Here is a 24,212-nt window from a genome sequence, read left to right as displayed (position 1 = left end):
GACGTAGCCATAGATTCATATGTGGGCAGAAGGGGGCATTTGGCTCAAACATGAGTCTAAGTCCAGGTTTACACTAGAGGTGTAGAGGGCCACTAAGGGCATGTCATTTCCAGCATAACTGAGCACTTGACTAGCTAACTGGGGGCTTCGAAGCATCTGGCCTCTGTCTCGTGTCCTTCGGTCCAGCGGCTGGCTGCTTCTCCAGCCCATTGTAGATTCTGTGCGGCTTCTCACAAAGTAAAGCCCAGGTAAACATGTGTGTTTAATTTTCTGCATAAATTCCATGGGGCACAGCCCCCAGGGCATGGGTTATATTTGTTGTTAATTATGACTAAGCACAAAACCGGTCCAATTGCCTTAAATGATCCCTCTAAGAACTGCCCAAAAGAATTTGCTGAATGGAGGTTAGTTTTCTGAAGGAGGAGAACTGTCAATGTTTAACGACAGTTTGAGGATGAACTCAAAAGAGAAGGGTTTGCCAAATAAGGTTGATTTATAGCAGGATTTCTATTGCGTTCATAATTCAGTTTTGGAGCTTTTACTGGGTGTATATTGATTAACTAGACAATCAAGGCTTTATGCAAATGTCAAGAGTGGTTAACACTCCAGTCGCCTATTAAATCAAGTAGGCTATTAAAAAAGGCAACCAATCAGGTTTTAAATGACACATAACAGGACGTTATGGACTATCGTGTGGCTTTGTTGTGAGCATGATTTATGTTCTGCTTCAACTTCAAATTACACAGTTTCAGCTACTTCATAGTAACGGAGTCTTACTTTCATCGCCACCATTGAGAATGATAAACGTCTCGGTTCAGCATGAATCCTTCTGGGTAGTTCCTGTGTTGGGAGGTGCAGCATAAATGGGTATTTCCCATTTCAGTTTGAATTTTAGCAGCAGGGATCGAAGAGCCAGGAAGAACTGTGGAACCATCCTGATCCTAGGATGCGCAACAAGGACTTTTGAGCCAGCAGCTGTAACATCTCTGCTAGATCCTGCATCGAGAACTGGGAGATTCGATGCATGTAACGTACTATCCTTTAACAATCTTACTCTCATGCTTTTCTTTATTGTAATAATAAACCTTTAGATGTTAGATGCTAAAGGATTGGCTCAGCGTGATTTGTGGGTAAGATCCAGAGGGTAAATTGACCAGGGATCTGTGGCTGGTTTCTTGGAACCGGACAGAACTTGTTCAGGGTAGGTGGGATTGGGTTCTAAGACACCCCCCCCCCCCACCGGTATATGAGGCCCAGGGCCATCTGGGGCACTGATATTGCTGGCGTGTCGGAGGGGTTTTGCTCGTGTGGCTTCAGGCAGGCTGCTGAAGCACTCTGTGGGACTGGTTTGTGGCCTGTTTGGAAAGGTCACCAATCTGGGGGCTGTAAGGAGCCCCGCATTTGAGCAATTCACCCCGAGAGGACGCCTTCAGCTGTGCCCAGACTTGGCCCGGTCCGTCAGTGTTTTTAGCAGGCCTGTAACATTTGACTTGTGTAGGTCAGAATCATTATGACAATCACCGCTCATTAAACTGAAGGAGCCTTTATCTTCCTCACTTGCCTTTCAAAAGGAATTTCTTAATGTAGACAAATACTATGGGACAAAGTTGTTACAAGGAGGAGGGTAAAAACCTATTCTTGTAAACCTCCCAGGTTTACAAACAGCAATGGGCTTAAATTTCAGCAATGTAGGCCAGACATTAGGAAAAAGAAGCTTCCTATTAGGATAGTTAAGCATTGAAACAAATTGCCTAAGGAGGTTGTGCAGTTTAAGAACAGGTCAGACAAGTGTCAGGAATGGTCTAGTTATTACTTAGCCCTGTCTTGAGTGCAAAGAACGGGACTGGGTGACCCATGAGGTCCTTTCCAATCCCTTGTAGGATTTTCAATATTCAGCCTGTTTTCTGACAGCCCAAGGAATAGGGATTTGCTTAGGCACCAAGAAGAGACAGTACATTTAGAGAACTTGTTTGAGATGGGTTCCACCATAAACATTTCTTCAGAAGAAGCATATGCTGAACTGTAAATCTATTCAGGCATAGTTGTGTTGCTGTTGGCTACGATACTCTTGCGTACAACAAAGGTAGGAACATTTTGGTGGTCCCTTCTTGCCTTAAGCTGTAAGACTGTTTTAATGCCTAGCTCTAATGGAGCTTTCAGCAGTAGATCTCAAAAGCCTTTAATAAGGAGGTCAGTATCATTATTCCCATTTTACAGATGGGAAAATGGTGGTACAGAGCAGGGATGTGACTTGCCCAGGACTACTCTACAGGCCAGTGGAAGAGCTGTGAATTGACCCCTTCCCCCATTGCCCTCTCCACTTCTAAGAGATGATTCGGTATTGCATTCACAACATTCCACAGTGCAGTTCTCTAACAACTGAAGTTTCCCTCCTAGATTTAAGTTTATTGGAGTTGAATTTTGTGGGAACAGTTCTGCACCAGAATGCCCTAGGCATGCATCTAAGTGGTTTAAAAAAACACCCCACAAACACTGAGGAAACAGAGCTTAGTACACACATTTCCATGTTCCTGTTACACCCAATGCCAAACAGGAAGCTATCCTAATCTAGTTAACTATTAAAAGTTGCTTGTTAATTAATACCAATTGGAAGCCCAGCCTTGCAGTCCTTTGTCTCTGCACAGTGAAATCTGAACCCTTCACATTGTCTGAAGTAAGAATCACTGTAACAAGAGTTACTGATGGCAGCGCCTTCCCTTATTAACCGTATCCAATTTAACTATTCATGTGCTGCTAGACATGCCTCAATATTAAGTTGTTTTTGTATCAGGGAGAGAAAGAACAGAGGTGAAGAGAGAAACATTTACAGCCAAGAGCTCTGTTAATAGCTGAGAGTCCAAAGGTCATCATTTAACAGATCATTCAAAGGGCAGCTGGAGTCTTGAGGAGGTGGAGGAGGGTTAGAGTTGGAGCTTTAAAGAGGGAATCGTTTCCCACCTCCCACACCACATCCGCAAAGGCTAGAGGCAGAGAAGGTCAGAAAGATGGCGTTACCTGTACTACTTCTTTGACCAGAGTTTTATCAGTCCCGGTTTTGGCTCTCTGCAGGCCGCTGACGCTCTCTCCAATCCAAGTGATAAGGGCAAACTTGACTCGCTTGCTCATGGCATCTCCGGTGGTAAATCGGACAAAGCCAAACAACCGGATATCATCTTAAACAAAAAAAAAAGACTTCATGAGAAGAGAGACAAAAAGATATATATTAATTCGCTAGAAAAGCGTTAGTTTAGTCAATTCTCAGCATAGCCAGAATGTCTCCTGATCTGAATTTCAGGTATTGAGACCAACTCTCTAGATTAATAAAAATATACAAACGATTGTAGGGTTGCCAGGTGTCCAGTATTGGCCTGGACAGTCTGGTATTTGTGGCCTCTGTCCATTAAAAAATACAGAAAATACCGAACATGTAAAATATCTGGTATTTTCTTTTTCTCGGATAGAAGGCCGCTTGGACATTCTTCCCCTGTTGCATCTGGCGGGGCAGAGTGTGGGGATTTAAAGGCGCAGTGCATCTTCCCCTCTCCCCTGCCCCCTAACAAGTGTGGTCCCCCGACTTTTTTTTTTTTTGCTCAACCAATTTTTTTCCTGCCATGTTCGGTATTCTTCGTGAAAGTATCTGGCAACCCTAAGCGATTATAATAGAGAAACCTGTGCATACAAACACTCTCCTATATAGGATAGGAGAATTTACCCAGTGTTGAATTTTTGGTTTTGGAAAATAAAAGGATAACGTACTTGCGTCATTTAAAAATCATTGCTCTGAGGTGGGGCTGGAGATGAAGGGTTCTGTATGCAAGCTGCCCCGGGGAGAGAGGATGACCCTAACCTTCTCTCACTGAAGAGCTTGGGGCCAGATGAGAAGCACCTCTCCATGGTCACTGCAGCTCCAGCTAGCACAGTGAAGGGGAGGGCAGCATGTCCCCCAGCTGGGGCAGGTCCCGGTTAGTCTGCCCCGGCCCTCCCCTGCCAGAGTGAGGAATGCAGCAAACTGTGTACCTTCCCCTTGCTCCCAGACAAAGGGGAACAGCCAGCAATGCTTTTGTACAAATTGGAGGGGAAGGGGCTGCAGCCATCCCATGCTCCATCTCCCTAGGGTGCCCTTTATGGAAGACTCAGGACTGGACACCCCCAGCCAACCCTTTTGCCTGCCTGCTGATATTGTCTTTTCTTAGAAGCAATCCATTCTTGGCATGTTCCTGGCACAACCAAACCCTGACCTTGCTTTACGCTAGGTTCCGAGAAAGCTGCATGCCAAATTTGGTGGTCCTGTTTAGGAAGGGTTCTTGAACAGACAGATTCTCTCAAGTATATAGTCGATGTGCTTCCCAAATTAGTTCTGCCATTTGCCTTTGGACTCTCACCGGCTAGGAGTTACTTGGCTGCCACAGCTGTACCATGCCAGCTGCTTAGTTTGGAAATGAACACACTTGAAAGCTTGCCAGGTGAAGTCCACATCGCTTGCTTGGACAATGCATGCAGGAAAAGGGAAGACGCTGAACTGGTCCCTAGGCACAAGCTGCTCGGGTAGGCAGGAAACCACCCGTGCAAGGCAGGACAGGAGACCTATGACCACACTTCAGCCTTCATGGTTGAGCAATGAGACACAAGTCCAGACCATGAGTCACTATAATAGCTGACGGTGTTACAGCTCAGCCACACAGGCCAAGGAAATTGCTGACTGAACAAAAACTAAGACCAGTAGTTACCGAGGGGCAGAAACATCAATGGGCTGGTGTACTGCTTCTCACACACACACACAAAATTAATCCCTTCTTCCTGGGGGAACAAAACAAACAGAACAAGACACACTGTCTTTGCCTCCTGATGGCTGTAACTACAGCCACCTGTCTCCACACCCACCCACCTGCACTCAAGGCTCTAGTTCTCGCCAAACAGTTTCCAGGCAACTCTTCATATTTAGTCTGCTCCCATTAATATGTCAAGATCCACTGGTGGGAGCATTAACCCATTAAGGTTGGGGTTAGTGATAACCTTTCAGCCATTTCACAGTATCTCATATAGAAGTGTGTGTGCTGGATGCCTATAGATCACCTGGGCTCTCTTCTGAGAGCTCAACTCTTTAGTACTATTCCCTATTAGCCCGGAGACATCTGTAGATTCACATAGCAAAAGGGTCTAGTCTACAAAGGCGCTGCCATGCTGAGCGTAATCCAAAGTCCAAGACCTCTGGATGCTCCAGTTAAGTGTCTGACCTGCAGACATTCACTCCCTGCTACTAAAAACCACACGGGGGAGGGGGGGGGGGGGAAGAGAGAACTTCAAAAAGGCATCTCAAACACCTTTGTTTCCTCCGCTCCCTCACTTGGTCATGGTAAAGAATCCTAGAAAGACAATTCCTCCTCAATGGAACACGGCAGTATTCCTGGAGTAAAGCAAACAAGTGTTTTTTTAACACCCAGCTTTCAGAAATGAACAGTCAAGCCACCCAAAAAAAAAAAAAAAAAAAAAAAATCTCGAGACTGGGTGAAAAAAAAAAGTTTTATAAACAGTAAACTGAGTCCATTTGAGAGCCTTTTTTCAATCACTTTCTCTGCAGCCACGAAGGCTAGACATTTAAATGTAACTCAATTACAGCTGCAACTTTTACAATTCCAGAAGCTGTATAGCTTTAAGACACATGGGTTAGCAGGACGGGGTGGGAGAGAATCACAAGAAAATGCTGCACCATCTCTCTTCTTCCCTGGAGAACTCCTAGAAGCTTCCCTAACTATGGTCTGTACACCATTGCCTCTGCTCAAGGGGGAAGGGGTTTGTTACCTAAAAGAATTGGCACAACCTTCAGAGCCTTCTGATCTATGGGGGAAAGTCAGAGATTAGTAGAACAGGAAAAGACCTCAAGAGGTCATCAAGTCCAGTGCCCTGCCCTCACAGTCGCTAATGTCCAACCTAAGCCTCCCTTGCTGCATTTTAAGCCCATTGCTTCTGGTCTGATCCTGATGTTAAGGAGGAAGAAAAGTTCTTTTCCTTGTAAAACCTTTTAGGTATTTGAAAGGTGCTAACATGTCCCCTTTCAGGCTTCTCTTTTCCAAATTAAACAAACCCAGTTCTTTCAGTCTTCCTTCATAGGTCATGTTTTCTAGACTTTTCATCATGTTTGTTGCTCTTCTCTGGACCATCTCCAATTTCCCCACATCTTTCCTCAAATGGGCACAATATTTCAATTGAGGCCTAATCAGTGCAGAGTAGAGAGGAAGAAGGACTTCTCGGATCTTGCACATAACACTCCCTTTAATGCATCCCAGAATCATGTTTGCTCTTTTTTGCAACACGTTGTCACGCGGTTGACTCATTTAGTTTGTGGTCTACTACAACCCCTAGGTTCTTTCCGGCTGTACCCCTTCCTAGACAGTCCCTTTCACACATGCAGAATGGGAACGGATTTTTCCTTGCAAAGTACTCCACTTAACATCTGTCCTTATTAAACTTAATTACCGCAGACCATTTCTCCAGTTTGTCCAGGTCATTTTGAATTATTACCCCATCCTCCAAAGCAGATACCAAATGTGTGGATCCATCTTGGAATCTTTCAAGCTTCCTGTTCTCTTCCCCATTGCAGCACATCTCTTTTGGGAGCCATACTGCCCAGGCATAAACCCTTGATGACCCTGTGGTGCTGCTACAACAGGATTGGGGAACCTAAGGCTCAGGGCCCGGATCCGGCCCCCAACACTCACATTGGGGCTTTGGAGTTTTTTGGGCTTCTTGCTTTTGTGCAGTCCCCATCTTATTTTCTGTGCATCACTGGCCTCCGACTCAAAAAAGATTCTCCACCCCTACACTACAAGGTGGCGTTTAGCTGTATTACCTACCCCTGGGAGTTCCTGATGGAGATCCAACAATGGCCACTTCACCCTCCCAACCAGCTAGCTCCCTCGCCCACAGTCCGCAGCCACTAAGAGTATGTCTACACTGCACAGCTATTCCGTGCTTATTTCGAAATAGCACGTCTACGCTGCAGGGAAGCCTCAAAATTAGTCCGAGTCAGCACGTCTACATTAGGGAAGCCTGTCTCGATTTAGAGCCCCAGGAGGCACTGGAGAGGAATAACTTAGCCCCTTACCAGAGCCATTCTATTTCAAAATAGCAACAGTGGAGCATCTACACACGCCTTATTTTGAAATAGCTATTTCGGAATGGGCATTATTCCTGGTAGAATGACGTTTACAGATTTCAGAATAAGCCATCTGTTATTTCAAACAGACAGAATGGCTATGTAGACGCTCGCACTGTTATCTAGAAATAACGGGTGCACTGTAGACGCACCCTAAGGCGCAACCAGTTGCAGCGGCATTTCATACTCACTTCCAAAATTTACTCCCTTTCACTGACCGCCACCTACAGACCCTTTGATTTTAAGGTCATTGTAGTGCTTGTTGCAGGGCATAGCTTCAACTTTGTTAAATAACCTTAGTTTGGCCTATTTAGTGACCGTCTACATATAATCATGCTGGGCATACCAACTGGGGTTCCGCAGGGGTCTGTTTTGGGACTGGTTCTGTTCAATATCTTCATAAATGATTGAGACATTGACAGAGAGTACACTTAAGTGTGCAGATGATACGAAGCTGGGAGGGATTACAAGTGCTTTAGAGGATAGGTTCATATTTCAAAATGAGCTGGACAAACTGGAGAAATGGTCTAAAGTAATGAAGTTTAATAAGAACAAATGCAAAATACTCCACTTACGAAGGAACAATCAGTTTCACATACAGAATGGGAAGTGACTGTCTAGGAAGGAGTACTACAGAAAGGGATCTGAGTCTCATAGTGGGCCACAAGTTAAGTATTTGAATCAGTGTGACACCATTGCAAAAAAAAGGGAGGGGGCAAAACATGATTCTGGGTTGCATTGACAGGAGTGTTGTGAGCAAGACACAAGAAGTCATTCTTCCACTCTGTGCTGATTAGGCCTCAGTTGGAGCATTGTGTCCAGTTCTGGGCACCACATTTCAAGAAAGATGTGGAGAAACTGGACAGAGTCCTGAGAAGAGCAATAAGAATGATTAAAAGGTCTAGGGAACTGAAATATGAGAAAAGACTGAAAGAATTGGGCTTTTAGTTTAGAAAAGAAAACAGAGGGGACATGATAGTGGTTTTCAAGTATCTAAAAGGGTGTCACAAGGAGGAGGGAGAAAAATTGTTCTCCTTGGCCTCTGAGGATAGGACAAGCAGCAATGGGCTGAAACTGCAGCAAGGGAGGTTTAGGTTGGACATTAGGAAAAACTTCCTAACTGGTTAAACACGGGAATACATTCCCTAAGGAGGTTGTGGAATCTCCATCTCTGGAGATATTTAAGCGCAGGTTAGATAAACATCTAGACAGTGCTGGGTCCTGCCATAAGGGTAGGGGACTGGACTTGATGACCTCTTGAGGACCCTTCCAGTTCTATCTCGAGTCTGACAGATTCCACATTCTTTCTGCGGTGCGAATCACCAATCCAAGCTGCTGGGTGCATTTGCAACCCCAAACGTAAAAAAAAACCACCTCGCTCCATCGTCTCTTGTGAGCATACAAGATATTGAAACCTACATCAATGCTCATCTTCCAGAGGGGCAGAGCAGATGGGCAGTCCAGCTAGCACAGACTACACCGAATCACAGCTGCTTCATCAGTTTGTAGGTCACCTGGTGTCCTTTTGGTGCAGCATATAAAAGAACCATGGAGTATTATAGAAACAAAGGCTCTTACCACTCTCCCCTGTCTCCCCCTCCCCCCAGAAAATAAGTACCAGAGCCAATGCAAGAAGCTGCCTTTGAAGGACAATAAATATCACTTGTTTGGAAAATGGAAATTTGTCAATTTTTCATTTGCTTGATACTTTTGCAAAGACATTTTTACCACATTCTCCCCACCCCCCCTTCAATGTTGTTTCTTTAGTTTTCCTTTTTCACTGCCAAGTTTTATACTTTCCCCATCCTTTGCCCCTGAGCTGGGGGAGGGGATGGGAGGAGAGATATAGGGAAGAGAAGGAATAACAAAGTTTTCTTGTTTTGTCAAAACTGGAAAAAAAAAAAAAAAAAAAAAAAAAAAGAGAAAAGGCCCTTCCACACACCCAATGTTGGACATTTTTGCAGTTTCAAAAAAGGCCATTTTCTAGCAAAATACTTTCCAGTCCAGAGTTTGATTGGCTCTTGTGAAAGACACCCCAAAAGCAGAAGTGCCACATCTACCAGCACTATGTGCATGCAGAGCTTCAGTCTCTCTTGAAAAGGCTTTATTACTGGCTGGTATGAAAAAATCTGTAGTAAGAAATTCCAGCTGCAGGTGTAACCCACACACGTAGTGGATGTGGTTCCCTGTCCCCATGTAGTGAGTGGCACTTAGAAGAATGAGTGAGCTGTACAGTTTAAGCAGAGTGCCAGCTGGTTTTATAGCTCAGGCTGTAGGGGCTCCAACACTAAGCTCCAGGGGTTCTAGGTTCAAATCTACCTGCAGGCAGTTACACAAGCACCAATACTTCAATTAGTTATTGAGTTGAGACTAAAAAGGGAGCATGAAAGATGGGGAAGTAAAGACAAACATTTGTGTGAAGAGGGAGCACAAATATCCCAGTGTGATTGTCAACAGGGGTGGGCAGATGCAGCCCACTAAGCTGCTGATCTGGCCCATGGGCTGCCCAGCTGGGACCCTCAGGCACACAGACAGCCAGCCCCTGGCAGTTTTAAGCAGCTGGCTGCTCCCTGTGGCTATCTGCTGGGGGGGGGGGCGCAGAGGGTGTGAACAGAAACTGGCCAATGGGAGCTAAGGAATTTTGCTGGGGGCATGGGCAGTGCATGAAGCCTCTCCCACCCTCCCAGCACCTACAGCAGAGAGTCACAGGAAGCCACCTAGGTAAGCACCTCCCAGCCAAAGACTGCCTCTGGCACTCCAGCCCCTCCCTGCCCCAGGGCACCAGTCAAACCCTCTGCATCCCCCAGATCACAACTCCCTCCAAACTCCCTCCTGCATTCCAGTCCCCAACCCTGAACTCCCTTCTGAACCCAGCCTCCATCCCAGACCCCTCCCTCCCATAGAAGAGTGTGGCTCTTGACCACTTACCAAAATCTTGGAGTGACCCCCCCCCATCAAAAGTTATCGCCCACCGCTGCTGTAGAAGACAAAAACAGCCTCCTTCCCTTCTTTCAACTCTACTGCATGTGTTTTTGAGCCACGTTTTTGCTAAGCACTCAAAGTCCCCGTTCTTATACAAGCCAAAAAAGTTTGGTCCACATTTTGAGGAAGAGCCACACCATCTGACAGTGCAAACTTCACTTTGACCTGTGACCCACAGATGTGGGGCAACCTGGATTCTCAGTGGAAGGGCAGGAGGAAAAGCACTCATGCTCTCTGAAAGCTGCTCTTAGCATCCAGCATTCAGAGCCAAGAGGACAAAATGCAATTCACTAGGAGACTCCCTGGCTGGGTTAGCAGACCAACTGTTCCATGACCACATTAGGTCTTCATGGGTTATCCAGCACAAGTTATCCAATGGGCCCAGGCCAAATGGGGGCCCCAGAAAAATGGGGCCCCTGGAAGAAGTCTGTTACCCTGGAGTGCTAGCAGAAGCCATGGGGTGGGTAAGGGAAGCCCCAGCACCTTGACTCCCAGCAGAAGAGGGGAGCTCAACATGGAGGAAGCCCTAGCACTGGTCGCCCCCAGACCGAAGGAGTGCTCACATGGGACCCTCTCCCCTTGCATAGCCCAGGAACCCAGACTCTAATCCTAGCCTGGACTGCCACACCGCAATTTTGCAACCCTGCTACGGGAGCCAGCTGACAGACCAGCCATGGGTGTTTAATTGCCTTGTAGACCCATTGTGTTTAAGCTTTTGCCTTTGTGTGACTTAATTATACCAGCTTTTCTTCCAACTGTTCACCCACACGAGAAGCAGATCGTTCTGGCAGAGGTCAGATTGCACAGTCAATCCCGGAGCTGAACCGGTCGAGTTTCACAAACAGTCAGAAGCATGTTCAGTGACAAGTTGTCAGTAGGGATTGAATGGCTAACCAGTAAGAGCTGGCCCAGCCCAGCGGGACCCACCCTGGGTATGGGGCGCTCCAGTCTGGCTAGAGCAGCCTCCACCCACACCTGTTTAAGTGGATAACCAGTTAAGTGCTGTTTAGCTGATTAAACGGGATTTTACATCCCTAGTTGTCAGTGAAACAGGATCCAAGTTTAAATTCTTGTATATTCATGGATTTCCTCTTCCCAAGGAAGTCCGTGCTATCCTGCCAAATCCTCTCTGCAGCGACCAGACAAAAGGAAGTCGTACATCACATGATATTGGCAGTCAAGCTGTGAAATCGTTGCCTGGAGCAGTTAGGAAAGCCAAAAGTGTAACTGGATTCAAAAGTTAGATTATCCATGAAGTTATCGATCAACAGCTATTAGCCAAGCCATGCCCGAGGGCCCCTAAACCTCCAGGTGTCAGAAGCTTGGGATGGAACACTTGAAATTGCACCAATCTGTTAAATGCTTCAGGAGCAATGAACATTGGTGACCATCAGGAGAAACTCTTGCGACCCAGTTGAAGGAAGTTATATCTTGACTAGAGTGCGGGTCCAGGATGGGCCGCGGGGATGAGAGGTTGAGGGTGCCGTGGGTGAAAACTGTCCTTGGGGGGTGTGGGCTCTTGGGTGGGGCCAGAGATGAGGGGTTTGTGGTGCAGGCCAGAGCAGGGGGGGGCAGAGGGGTTTGTATATAGGTGGGGCCTCTGGGATAGGGCATGGGGGTGGGATACAGGAAGTGTAAGCTATGGGATGCAACCAGAGATGAGGTGTTTAGGGTGCAGGAGAGGCTCAGGGCTAGGACAGGGGATTGCTGGGGCACCTGCTTACCACTGTTGGTTCTCAGTCATTGATGCAGTGGAATGGTGAGGCAGCTCTGCCGGATGTCCCCACCCCAAGCTTTGGCTCCACACCCTCACTGGCTAGTTCCTGGTTTGTCGCCAAGCACAAATGGACGGAGATAGTTTTGGGCTTGATTTGAGATGGGATGGGCTCCATGTTTTGGCTTGCTTTGTTCCCCTCCTCCCCAGTCTTGAGTTGGCTACTCACCTCCACTTAGGAGCCGGGCCTGCTGCTATCAGCTTGCAGGCCACAGCAGGGTCTGCAGTGCCAGGACAGGTAGAAAGCTGCCTTAGCGCCCCCCGTGGGTCACTTGACAGAAAGGCAACCCAGTGCCTGACTTTCCATGACCCAATATTGGGTCTTGACCCATACTTGGGGGGGGGGGGGGGGCGGGAAGGAAATCACAGAGCTAGAATGGCCTGTTGGTCTTACGCAATATGGCCATTCTTACATAGAAGTAGTCAGTGCAGAGTCAGCTCCAGGCTGCTCTTCCTCCTCCAACTAAGAAACCCAAGACACTTTAATTCCCTCCTCCCACTCTCCAAAAAGGGGCTTAAATTGGCTTTAGAAGATGGAGGTCTGTGTCTGCAGGGGCATTTTAAACAACGAGACGGCAAACATCCTCTGGAAGAAGAAATCCTGCCCTGCTTCTATAGAGCCATCTTCCACGCCACTAACCCTAGACCCAGCACAGACAATGACTATAGTTAGGAAGATTTTACAAGGCTGCTGCAGAGCCTGCTGGAGCCGCCAGCAGTGTTCCCCCTAAGATGCGCAGCCGCACTGCCCTGCAGCTGCTTAATGAGCCCAGCCCAGCCAACTGCTCTGGGTTCTGCTCACAAGGCTGCCTGGCTGGGGGGGGGGGGGGGGGGGGCGGGAAGGGCACTTCTTCCTCAGGGACAGCAGCAGTTGCCTGCTGAGGACAGAGTAGCGAGTCTCTCCCAGCTAGGAGGGACACGTCACCTCTCTGCTAACAGAGAGGGGCTCGCTGCTCTCTCAGCAGGGAGCTGCTGCGATCATTGAGGGAGACGTGTTCCTCCCCCAGCCAGGCAGCTCTGTGCACAGGGCCAGGAGCCCCTGGCAGGGTGTGGCTCATTAAGCAGTTGCAGGGCTGTGCTGCTGCACAGATTAGAGGGTAGGTCTATCTTACAGTGGTACGTACCAAGGGTGAGGTAGGTGCTTTGTACATAATGAAATAGTACAATGAACACCTCAACAATAAAGCCACTTAATCTCCCTCTCCAAAGTTTCTTATCAGTAGATAAGGTTTCCCCAAGTGATTTCCCTGATAGCAGGGCCTATTCTGAGCCACCTAAGCAATTTAATGCAATTGAATCAAAGTTTCCCCACCAGACTACAAAGCAGCATCATTTCACACTGACTAAAATAAGGAAAGTTATATGAACGCCAAAAAGCCTTTTAACATTAGTCCTATTGCTCTAACACCGGGGTAGGGAACCTAAGGCCCAGGGGATGGAGGCGGCACCCCTCCCCCAGCACTGGGGAGCACACACTGGCCCCCCTGCTAGCCCACTGCATGGCTGGAGCGCACAAAATCTACTAGCCTGGGTCCACCTAAGTGCAGGTACATGAGGAGAATCTTTCTGCTTCTCAGTCCAGGGCAACATCAGTGAGGGTTTGGCTTGGCGCTTCTCACTTGTGTGTGGCCCCTGACTGATTTTTCTGTGGGTCAACAGCCCTGGCCCAGAAAAGGTTCCCCACCCCTGCTCTAGAAGAACTAGTCATTCTTAGATAAGGTCACCACTCCTAGTTTTATGATCCTCACATTACTGCACCCAGGGATTGCTAGGAAGAGTCTAACAGAAGGGTTAGTCTTTTCCTACCATGTATTAGGAATACCTGGGCCCAGAGTACGTGGCAGATTCCCCCCAAAATTATCCTGGCTCCTACGGCTTTCCATCTGGCTTTATTCATTTTTACTTGGAAAACACTGGGTTATTTAATCCTCAAAAGAGGCATGTCTGGAGAAAGCGAAAATTCTTCGTTATGTGATCAATGGAACCCTGGATTAGCCAGTTTTTTTCCTATCGAGTTTGTAGCACCAATGCCATCTTACCACATTTTATCAGGACATCACAATGCAACTCTACTACAGTAGTTGTGCAAAGTTTAAAAGAGGAGGAGGTGAGGGGGAGAAGGAAGGATTTAAAAAGGAAGTAAAACTGCTGAGGAATTTCTCTTACTGCTCTGAGGAAAGCAACTCCACTTTTATAACTAATTAAAGCCACCTTTAAAAACCTAAGGTCTCTCCTTTAACTTACTGTTAACTGATATAGCCAAGTATATTCATGAGAACAGGACAACTACAGTTGTGCTTTTCAGGCTGTGAATATGAGGCCAAATACTGAGATGGTATGAACTGTTGAGTTACAGCTATTTACAACCATAGACTTTCTATACCCCTCTTCCATAAAGGCTACCACTGACACATCCTGGCCAACATTTTGGGACACCCCACTTTTTCTCCCTTGGAAGCAAGAATTGTAGCTCTCCTCCTTTAAATGATACCTCCTCTATGTACATATTTTGATTTGTGATTAATTTGCTGAGGGTAAAAGTAATAGAAGAGAAAAAGCTCATCACTTTTCTAATCCAACTCTGCTAGGAGAAAATAAAATCAACCCCCCAAACAAGGCAATATACAGGAGGTTCATTCCAGTTACACACTATTTTTCTGGAATGCAGCTTTCTGCACACATAAGACACATCTGCAAAGATTTTTAAAATCTTTGGGGGGAAGAATTATTGCCTGTATAACTCAAGCCATGTTAGTTTGAAACTCAAGAGAATTCACATGGTGCCAATATAGGAGTTCTCTTACAACTAGATATTGGTTCCAGTCCCAAAGAATATTTAACTGCAAACTTGGAAGTCACCATCTTATGGCCTTGAGTGCTCATTTAGTGCCATATGCACAGAGCACCACTCTCTGTAGCCTGGTCGGCGGTCACAGATATGAACGGCTTGTCATGGGTAAGCTGTAAGACCATGGTCACCAACAGGTTGATTGCGATCGACTGGTCGATTGCGAGGCCTCGACCAGTCGATCGCGAGGTGTCCGGCCCCACCCCTATTTTTCCCGCACCTGAGAAGCCCCACTACCTACCTCCAGCGGAAATTGAGGTAGTGCTGGCTTCCCGCGGGTGGACGGAAGTCCCGCAGCTTAGCGCCACTTCTGGGGATTCTGGAAGTGTGTCGGCCCTGGAGGAGGAACACGGCGACTTCCCTGCACTGGCGCAGGAGGGGAGAGTCGACCCTGGGGCAGGCACGCACGGGGTTTCCCTGAGCCCGGGGGGGGGGCGGGGGACGCGGAGAGAAGAGTCAGGCATGCGGCGGCTTCCCTCGGGGGGCAAGGAGAAAATCCTGGGAGGAGGTAGATGCAGGACACTCTCTGCTTCCACTGGCACCCTGTCCCCACTCCCCTGCTCCTTGTTCTCCCTCCCCACTGTCCCAAGCCACAGAACTCTGTCCCCACTGGCACCTTTCCCCAGTACTATGTCCCCTGTTCCCACCAACACAGTTGGGGCCACATTAGGGAAGCTCAGGGGGAGGCCGCTGGGTAGGGGAGAGAAGGGTTGGAGGAGGGTTTTTTGCAGTTGTGTGGCCCCAACTGACTTTTCTTGGGTCAGTGACCCCTGACTCAAAACAGGTTTCCTGCCCTTCTCAGAAATAAAGACAAACTTTTTGTTTGACATAGTATTTTATTTAAAAATGAAGCCTGTTGGGGCCAAGCTCCCATCTGACTACAGCATCCTGCACTCCCCTTTCCCCCAGACCCTACATCTGAGCCTATCATACACTGGAACCCCCTGCCCTGAGCCCCTCAAATACTCCAATGCAAATTCCTGAACCCTCACATCTAGTAGTCTGTGGCTTGCTTAGTACCCTAACCCTACATCTGACCCTCAACACTGCCCAGCCTGGCACCCCCTCCCCGAGCCAGCATCCCCTTATTCACCTTCTCCTGCATCCAGATTTTCTCCCAGATCTTGCACCTCTCACTCCTTCCCACACCCAAATCCCTCATTCCCACTCTGGAGCCTACACATCCTGTCTCAACCCAGCGAGGTTGCGGCTAGACTGCAGGAGTTTTTCAGGATTCCGAGATATCCCAGAAAAAACACTTCTGCATCCAGAGATGCATTTGTTCTTCTGCTTCTTTAGTGGAAGAGCAAACATGATCTTACGGTCACTCCTATATTCCTCTTTCCACGAGGAATAAGGGGGCTTCCAAAAGAAGGGTTTTTTTTCCCTGACATTTGGTCCAGTCGAGACAGGCCAAATGTTGGAAAAACCTCTTCCTACAGAAGAACTGGGTAGTATAAGGGTTGAGGATAGCAAGTGATGGAGGAGGAGGAGGAGGAGGAAAATAGAGAGGGCAGGGCTTCAAGGAAGGGGCGAGATTTCAGACCTTGGCTTGTTCTGTCATTTAAAAAGTGATCTTGGGTGTAAAAAGGTTGGAGTCCACTGCTGTAAGAAGTTACCCAGGAGGAACAGAGCAGGTGTCCACTCGTTATTTAATGGCCCCAAGACACACTGTGCTATGGCTCCTTTTTGAGGCTTTGGGAAGCAGAGTTGAAGTTAGAGCAGCCCTGAAAGCACTGCGATGCCATGGACCAGATTGATCTCCAATAGGCTACAGAAACAGCAAGCATGGGGAGCAGAAGGGAAAGAATTAACCCCCTTTCCCACTGGTTCCTGTGTTCAACACATGGATGATGGAAACAATGTTCCAGACACTAAGCCATGGAAGTGTTGGAAATGCTGCTAGACAATATTGACCTTCCATGGTTCAGCAAATTCTGTTTCAGCACTAGTCAGGTCCTAAGGGGGCTAAACTAGAGCGAGAGAGAGGTTCAACCTGTAGCAAATTCTATATTTACCTACTGCAACCCATACCTTTATCTGAGGAGTGTTGCAAGTTCTAACCACCTTGCATTGCCCAGATTGGGGTTAGTTCCTTCCACCCCTTATCCCCCACCCTATACGGATGCCAACCTGAAATGCTAGATGCCGTATCTATTCCCCATCAAGAGAGTTTTCATTCCTCCTTATGCTGATGGCACAGTACCTTGTTCTGCTCTTAACAGACACATTAATAGCTCTTCTATCTCATGCGGTCAATACAGGTATTTATCAGTGCTCACACTTTAACAGGCTTGTTATTTCTTCTCTCAGGACTGTAAACGTTTGGCTCTCTATGGGGCAGAGGAATTTCTAAGCTCCATTCAAGAACTGCAGTGCAGAAATAAAAAGAATTGCAGATATGGATTTTGCCATGCTTTGTTACTTGAATATTGGAGAGTGTAAAATAAACTAAGCCCGGCTATTGGTTACAATTAGGAATCACTGACAATTACAAACCCTTAACTACGTATTTCTGACTGGTATATTTAGTTCAGGAGCCCAGATAAGGTCATTCCACTCTTCTCGGCCATGTAGTCAACAGCCACAATTATAAGGGTTTGAAATAAAAACCAGATTCTCCCCTCCCTTATCTATATTTCTGGCTCTGAATACGACTCAGCTTTTTGTCCAAGTGTGTAATTCTACAGCTGGAGCCATAACACCTGCACAGGCAAAAGCTTTAGAACAATCTGCAAAATGAAGTAGATCAAAAGCCTTAAATTAGATCCTTGTTGAATGGAGAAGCCCATGAGATATTAGCAAACCCAGTTAAGTAGACATTGGTCTACGCTCAAAGGAAAGACATATGCGCAGTAACAGGTTTGGTTTTTTTCAAATGCGAGTCTGTTTCCCCACACAGTTTTTCCTCTTCCTATTGAAAAAATGTCACCCATGTCATTTCTACATCTCTGAATACCAGGGGAAGTGGTAAAATGGGGGGTTTGCTGCATATGTTTTTCTACAGATAGCCACTCATGCTTGGTACAAGGCTTAGGAACGGGTCCTATCTGAAGGACTAAGGCACAGGTCTAGTGTAAAATGGACTTGTACACCCACAACACACACAGGAGCCAATCCTCACAAGACAGATTGGGTGCAGCAGTGCTCAGATTGTGATCCACAGTCGCCAGAACCGTTGCACCCGAATGCCTAACAATCTTTAATGTTTTTATTAAGTGAATGTCCAGGGTGGCTATAAAGAGCTAGCTGGTCACTGCTAAGTCACATTATGAAGAAGCCAGCGATACATTGTTTATCCTCCTGAGACCATAGGAAGGGCCATAATGGATGAGACCAATGGCCCATCTAGCCCAGTATCCTGTCTGCCGACACTGGCCAATACCAGCTGCCCCAGAGGGAGGGAACACAACAGGTAATCCTCACGCGATCCCTCTCCTGTCACCCATATCCAAACAAGTTCCCTCATTTTTCCCCATGGAGGCTGTAGTTGCTGCAGAGACATTCTGGGATCACCAGTGGTATTCATAGTGGAGCGGTCTAGGACAGCAGTTCCCAACCTTTTTGAGCATACGGACCCCTGTTCAATCTATTACAATTTCATGCCCCTGCTCCTGGGGAAGGGGGAAGAGAAGAAAAAAGTAAGGATCAGACCCCCACCATGGTAGGTCCAATCCTTATTTTTAAACTTTCTACAGACCCCCTGCAGTACCGTAGCGGACCACAGGTTGGGAACCACTGGTCTAGGAGACCATCTTTTTACTCTTGGGCAGGCAACTCTTCCAAGAGTTCCTAACACAATGCAGGAAGTGCAAAACGCCAGCCACCCCACAAGAATATGAACAAAAGAACTTCCTGGATCTTTGAGCCAAGTGAATTAGAACCCACTGACTTCACCTTCCCCCATCCTCTAAATGCCCAGGGGGGAAAGCAATGTGCACACTGCGCCAAGGTGCTTTTAATAAGGATGGCCATTAGAGAAAGCAGGAGGCCCAGATGCTTTCTATTTGAAAGCAAACTGTAACAGATGGTTTGGTAAGCCGAGCAGAGCGAATTTGCACGGAGGTACCTCAGCCTACGCCTCACGAGCTGAGGTTTTGTACTCCAGCTCCCACTCGTTACTTCAGCCACTGAATCATAGGACACTCTACAAAGGCAGCTGCAGGTCTTGGGGGCTGGGGTGGAAGGCAGGGGGGGAGGGGGAGGAGGAAGAATTAAACCTGTATTGTTCAGGCACTAGGAATCCACAATCAGGAAAGACGTTTACTATGAAGCCAGTGGCATGGTTTTAAGTCCCATCTATCTTCCTATTTTGGCAGGAACTATTGTTGCCTCTTTTCCCTTCCCCCTCAACTTCACCCTGCCGGTAAAGTGAGGCTGGAATTCTGGCCCATTTTTCCAAGGAATTTTTGCTTCCACTGAAATTTTCCAACGAGCTCTACCGTGTCCAAGGGGTTGTGACCTTTCCTCCAGCTGGGAAGGAAAGCTCAGCCTTTGCAACTGACACCAATCTTGTTTCTGGATTGAGGCCTCGTGGCGCAGCTCAGGCTGGTTGCCCAGATGGAGCCAGTAAAACTCGCAGATCTTCCTTCCGTTAGCCCGTGGGTGGAGGAAGTGGCTGTCTGTCACTTGGCCCAGTCTCTATAACCAGCACTTCTTCACTTCCTATGGCTTATTAAAGCTTCAGGCTCTCGTGCTTCACATATTTATATCTTCTAGTCAAGACCTGCTGAGTCCTGCCCCTACCATGGGTTAATGCAAAGTCTATCCTGGCCATGCCCCCATATAAAATCCTCCCTCTTCTAGTCCGAGCCTCACAGAGCTTCACTACTCCTGCTGGAGGACCTGCGGGACTGCTGGGGTCAGCTCTGCACTGAGACATTCCCTCTGAGAAGAGGTAGGGCGAATCCCCCTTTGGGCTAGCTCCTTTTCAGTATGCTGCTTGTACAGGTTGGACCTCCCTGGTCCAGCATTGCCAGGACTGGACCAGTCCCGAAAGAGAGAGTTTACCAGACTGGGGAGGTCTATTGCCACCAACCCCCAAGCGCATCACCTGCTGCTGGCAGTCTGCTTGCCCAGTTACTGCTAGCTCCCTGGGCAGCACAGGCTCCAGCTCTGTGCAACAGGGAGCAGCCTCAGGGCAGGGGCTCCAGCCTAGCTCAGCCAGGGGAAGCAATGGGGCTCTGACCCAGGCCCTCTACTCCTCGGTGTTGCTGCGGGGACTCAGACCCTACACTGCCATGGGGCTCCAGACTCAGCTCCTGCTCTCCCAGGGGCTGCTAGAGGCTGCTGCAGGGCTCTGACCCCATCCCATGCTGCCCCCAGCCAGGCTGCTGACCCTGATGCCCAACCCGGCTGGCCCTTAAGCTCCAGGCTTGCTGGTCCAGGAGCATCTGTGGTCCTGCCAGACCAGGGATGTTGCTGGACCAGAGAGGGCCAAATTTTGGAGGTACAACCTGTAATAAGGGGTTGACACTAAATTGGTGGCAAGGAAGTGAAATTGCACCCAAGAGGTCATGACTCCAGCAGTTCCCAGTTCTGCAGTGTGCCCAGGAGAAGATCTTGGGGGGAAGGGGGGGGTCAGATGTTTGACAGAGCCTCACCTCTCACCTATTTGCTCTGGAGGATGTTTAAGGAAAGGCTAGCAGGTAAGCAGCATGGGTCAGGAAGAGGTGGTCAATCACTCCCCATATGGAAGCAGTCAGAATCAAGCCAGACAAAACAAGAGACTTGGGATTTAAAAATAAATGGCAGAGAAAATAAGTGTGGAAGGGTTCCAGCCTGAGAAGCTGTTTGACTATCTTAGTCACTGGATGGGGAGAGAAATATTGAGTAATCTCAGCTATTAATCATCCTTGTCCAACCCAGAGCCCTGTGGCTGACCCTCTCTTACCAAAATGAGCCTAAACCCAAGCGGAATAAAAATCAACTCTGACTCAAAGCTCTTTACCTGAAATAAGAACAGCTGTTCAGGGTAAGAATGTGCAGGTAACAAGTTTTAGTGGATCAGAATTAGCTAAGCATTTAGTATCTTACTTGCAGCTACTTAAATCCTACTTTTTAATACTAAAATCCCCCACTTGTTTATTATCAAGCCTAGTGTAAATAATTGTTATGGAGGAAGGGGGAGGGGGAAAATTTCATTCATTGATGAAGACCTCCTCTAAGCTTTGTCTGTATAAAACTTTACACAGAGTAAGAAGGATTTACTTGGGGTTTTTGTCCCATTTGGGGGACAGATTCCTGGGTACTGAACTCTCCCGAAGCGGCGCTGGTTCAGCATCTGTGTTGCTCTGCACAGGGGCAATAACTCCAAATCTGTGCCTTGACAGGGGAGACCAGAAGTTCTGGCTCAACAGGACAGGGCGGTGGTGGTGGGAAGCCCCATGGAGCAAAAAGGCAGGCATCAGTGGCATCATTAGCACACCAGGGGACAACCCTAAAGGGACTTCTAGAAATCACTGCAATGAGGTGAATCACAGAAGAGCTGAGCACAAATACAATGGATGTCAATAGGCACTGAAGGTGATCAAATCCAGACACACATCCCTCCTTCAAAATGGATTTCTCCGGCACTTCTCAACACAAACACAGGTTGAACCTCTCTAGTCTAGCACTCTTTGGTCCAGAACTCTCTGGTCCAGCATGGTTTTAGGTAGCCGGATGTCCATTCATCATGTGTGTGGTCAAGTTTCCCCACAGTCTCAAAGTTTGTTTTCAGCCACCAGTCCTGGTGGTCAGCATTCTGCATTGCTATTTAGTTCTAATTTACCCCTAAATGTCTCCTAGGAGCCCAGTAAGTAGTGGAAGTGTTGGTCATGCTGCTAGTTTGGCTCCTGTGGTTTGGCAAATTCTGTTTCGGCAGCAGTCAGGTCACAGGAGTGCAGGACTTGAGAGGCTCAACCTGTACCTCTTCCTCGTCCAGCATTTTTTTTTTTTGGCATGCTAGCTCCACCCACGCCCTCCATTCTTAAAAGGTCACCGATTGACACGGGGAAAAGAGTTCGGACTTCTGGGCACAGGAATCCAACTCAGCTACTTGAATTTAAGTTTCTCAGCAAAATAAATGAGATCAGCTGGGGACTAATGCTCTTTTAAAAAAAAGTTATTTGTGCAAACTGACAGCATCCTCCCGCAAGGGTTTGACTAGGGCAATTAAGGCATCTTGACTCAATGACTACACATTCTAGCCCTCAGGTATTTAATAGCTTTCCATGCCAACAGCTACTGATTACAGTTCCAGTCCTCTCCCATTTACAGTCATGGAAGTTTTCCTGTTGAATTCAATGTGCGAAGATGAGACCCTAGCTGGCTTCATGGCTGGGCACATTCTGGACAGACCAAAGACCCTTCTCAGGTCAGGGTTAGCATTTTATGGTACTCCTTTGTAGAACAGTGCTTGCTCATCTTCCATGAGGCAGATAATTAATATTGCAGACAATCAAAAGTCATCGCCAAGACAGATGAGCCAGGAAGGCTTTGCCAGAAGTACAGACCAACATTTTGAAATAAATCCATGCTAGTACTTGAACAAGTAACAATAAATAGTTCATGCCTGCCATGCATCATATGAATTAAATGGCACATCGCCAACAGGCATGTGGGGGAGCAGCATACAGTATTCCCAGAGCGACAGTTTGAAAGTAACCAAGATAAGTTCTTGCAAACACTTCCCTCTTAATTAACTATTTCCTGGTGTTCCACCTTTCCATTAACAGATACCTTCCATCAGCCCTTTAGCACTACTTCTGGGACACAACCGAACACACAGCTGCCGCATTTCAACCTTGAACTGCAACTGTTAGGATGTCACAATTTCTTTTCAACCCTCTATTTGTTCAAACAAAGTCTCCTAATTTTTCATTCTATTAATTCTCAACTTTTGTGATTTTTAAGAAGTGGGTTTTTTACTGCATCCAGGGCATCCCCTTTATACATCCATTACTCACTAAAGTAGTTGACACTTGTAGGAACTTATGCATTATAAGTCCTCCCATTCCCTCTCCTCCCCCCTTAAGACAGACACACACACACACACACACAGAGAGAGAGAGAAATCAGCTGCAGGGAAAAAAAATCCCCACTTCAAAAAAAAAAAAAAAAAAGTTGGACTTATAGTGAAACATCTTAAACTTATCTTGGACTTATAGCGAGGACAGCCTTTACATTACTGCTATGCAAAGAATGTATTGTACATTTCTTTTAAGCAAAGATTTTAATCTTGTGGCTGTATTAGCCACTGTAACTTAAATGGGTATTTATCTCTGCACAGTAAGAGTTCATCATTTAAGACAATAAAATCAGAGTTAAAGGTTCTTCCAGTATGGAGAGAAACTGGAAGGAAATCAGTACTTCCCCAGTCATTGTACAAAAAAAAAAAAAAAAAAAAAAAAAAAAAACCCTCTGCACATACTTAAATTTGTGGGTGAAACAAAGGAATTATTAAAGAGTTTGACTGCTGTGTGGGAACACTGCCTTGGGCTAGTTATACCCTGTAGCAGTATGAAAATCCAATCTGGACAGAAGGAGATAATAAACTATTGAAACAAGCAGAGACAAATCCCCCTGGACACAAGTTTACTCTAATTTTTTTTCCTCCCTTTTATTTAGGCACCAACAAAGTATCTGCAATCCACAAGCAATGAGACTGGTCTTACCTGTGCATTCCCTTATAAAGGCTTCATAGTCTGTGCCTTGGTCTCCAGGGACTATGGTAGAGCCATCATATTTAAAAGTCACCCTTTGGGAAGGGGAAAGAAAGGTATTAGTGCTTGGATGGGGAAAAAGACTCTTTAAGAACATTAAGCCCTTTCATAGAGACTGGAGTAAATTCCATGGAGTCTAGTGTTTCCAGACTACAAATGCAATCCTAGGGGTGTATTGTAGCTGGTCAAGGTGAATAATAAGAGGAGCAAATTCCGCTTAGTAGCTTAAATTTCCAGGAGAGGCCACTAGCAGAGACCTGCTCACACTGCAAGAAGTCTGTGGCCAGGGCAGGGCGACGGGGCTGGCTGACTCTCCCTGCAGGCTGCACCACGAAGAGAACACTCGCCAGAAGGAGACTCAGAACGGGAGAGGGGGCTTGGAACTTACCAGGTAACATCCGTGCCATCGTCTCGGACGAGGTTGTAGGCTTCTCTGCACGCCTCCTTGTCGATTTTCGTTGCCATTTGCCTGGGGGGGGGGGGGGGGCGACGGCTGCTGCTGCGAGGGGGGGGGCGGCTGGAATCGCAGAGGCAGGGAAGCGTTCGTCCCCCTCCCTCAAAACACCCAAGCAGCGGGGACGGGGGAGACGAGACCCAGCGGCGGACGGCGCGCGCTGTGCAGAGACCCAGCCAGACCTGCAGCGTTGCGCGCGAGGGAACCCGACGGCTGCTGCTGCTCCGGAGCCCCGCTGCGGCCGGTCCGACGCTGCTGCTGAGCCGCGACTGAATGAGCAACCCCCACCGGCTCTT

General features: G+C 47.4%; 1 protein-coding gene across 1 annotated transcript in view; it reads right to left on the bottom strand.

Moving 5' to 3' along the window:
- COTL1 (coactosin like F-actin binding protein 1) overlaps window positions 1–24,187 on the bottom strand; it is a 36,181-nt gene extending 11,994 nt beyond the window's left edge. Inside the window, exons 1-3 of the mRNA XM_006134870.2 lie at window positions 23,851–24,187; window positions 23,415–23,497; window positions 3,016–3,173 (exon numbers count right to left, since the gene is read on the bottom strand). Of these exons, the coding sequence (XP_006134932.1) occupies window positions 3,016–3,173; window positions 23,415–23,497; window positions 23,851–23,927 (318 nt within the window). The 5' untranslated portion in view covers window positions 23,928–24,187. The remainder of the gene's footprint in view (window positions 1–3,015; window positions 3,174–23,414; window positions 23,498–23,850) is intronic.
- Between the last annotated feature and the right edge of the window lie 25 nt (window positions 24,188–24,212).

This window comes from Pelodiscus sinensis, chromosome 12 (genome assembly GCF_049634645.1).
Source record: "Pelodiscus sinensis isolate JC-2024 chromosome 12, ASM4963464v1, whole genome shotgun sequence".
Classification (NCBI taxonomy): domain Eukaryota; kingdom Metazoa; phylum Chordata; order Testudines; family Trionychidae; genus Pelodiscus; species Pelodiscus sinensis.
This window is presented reverse-complemented; position numbering and strand designations above follow the sequence as displayed.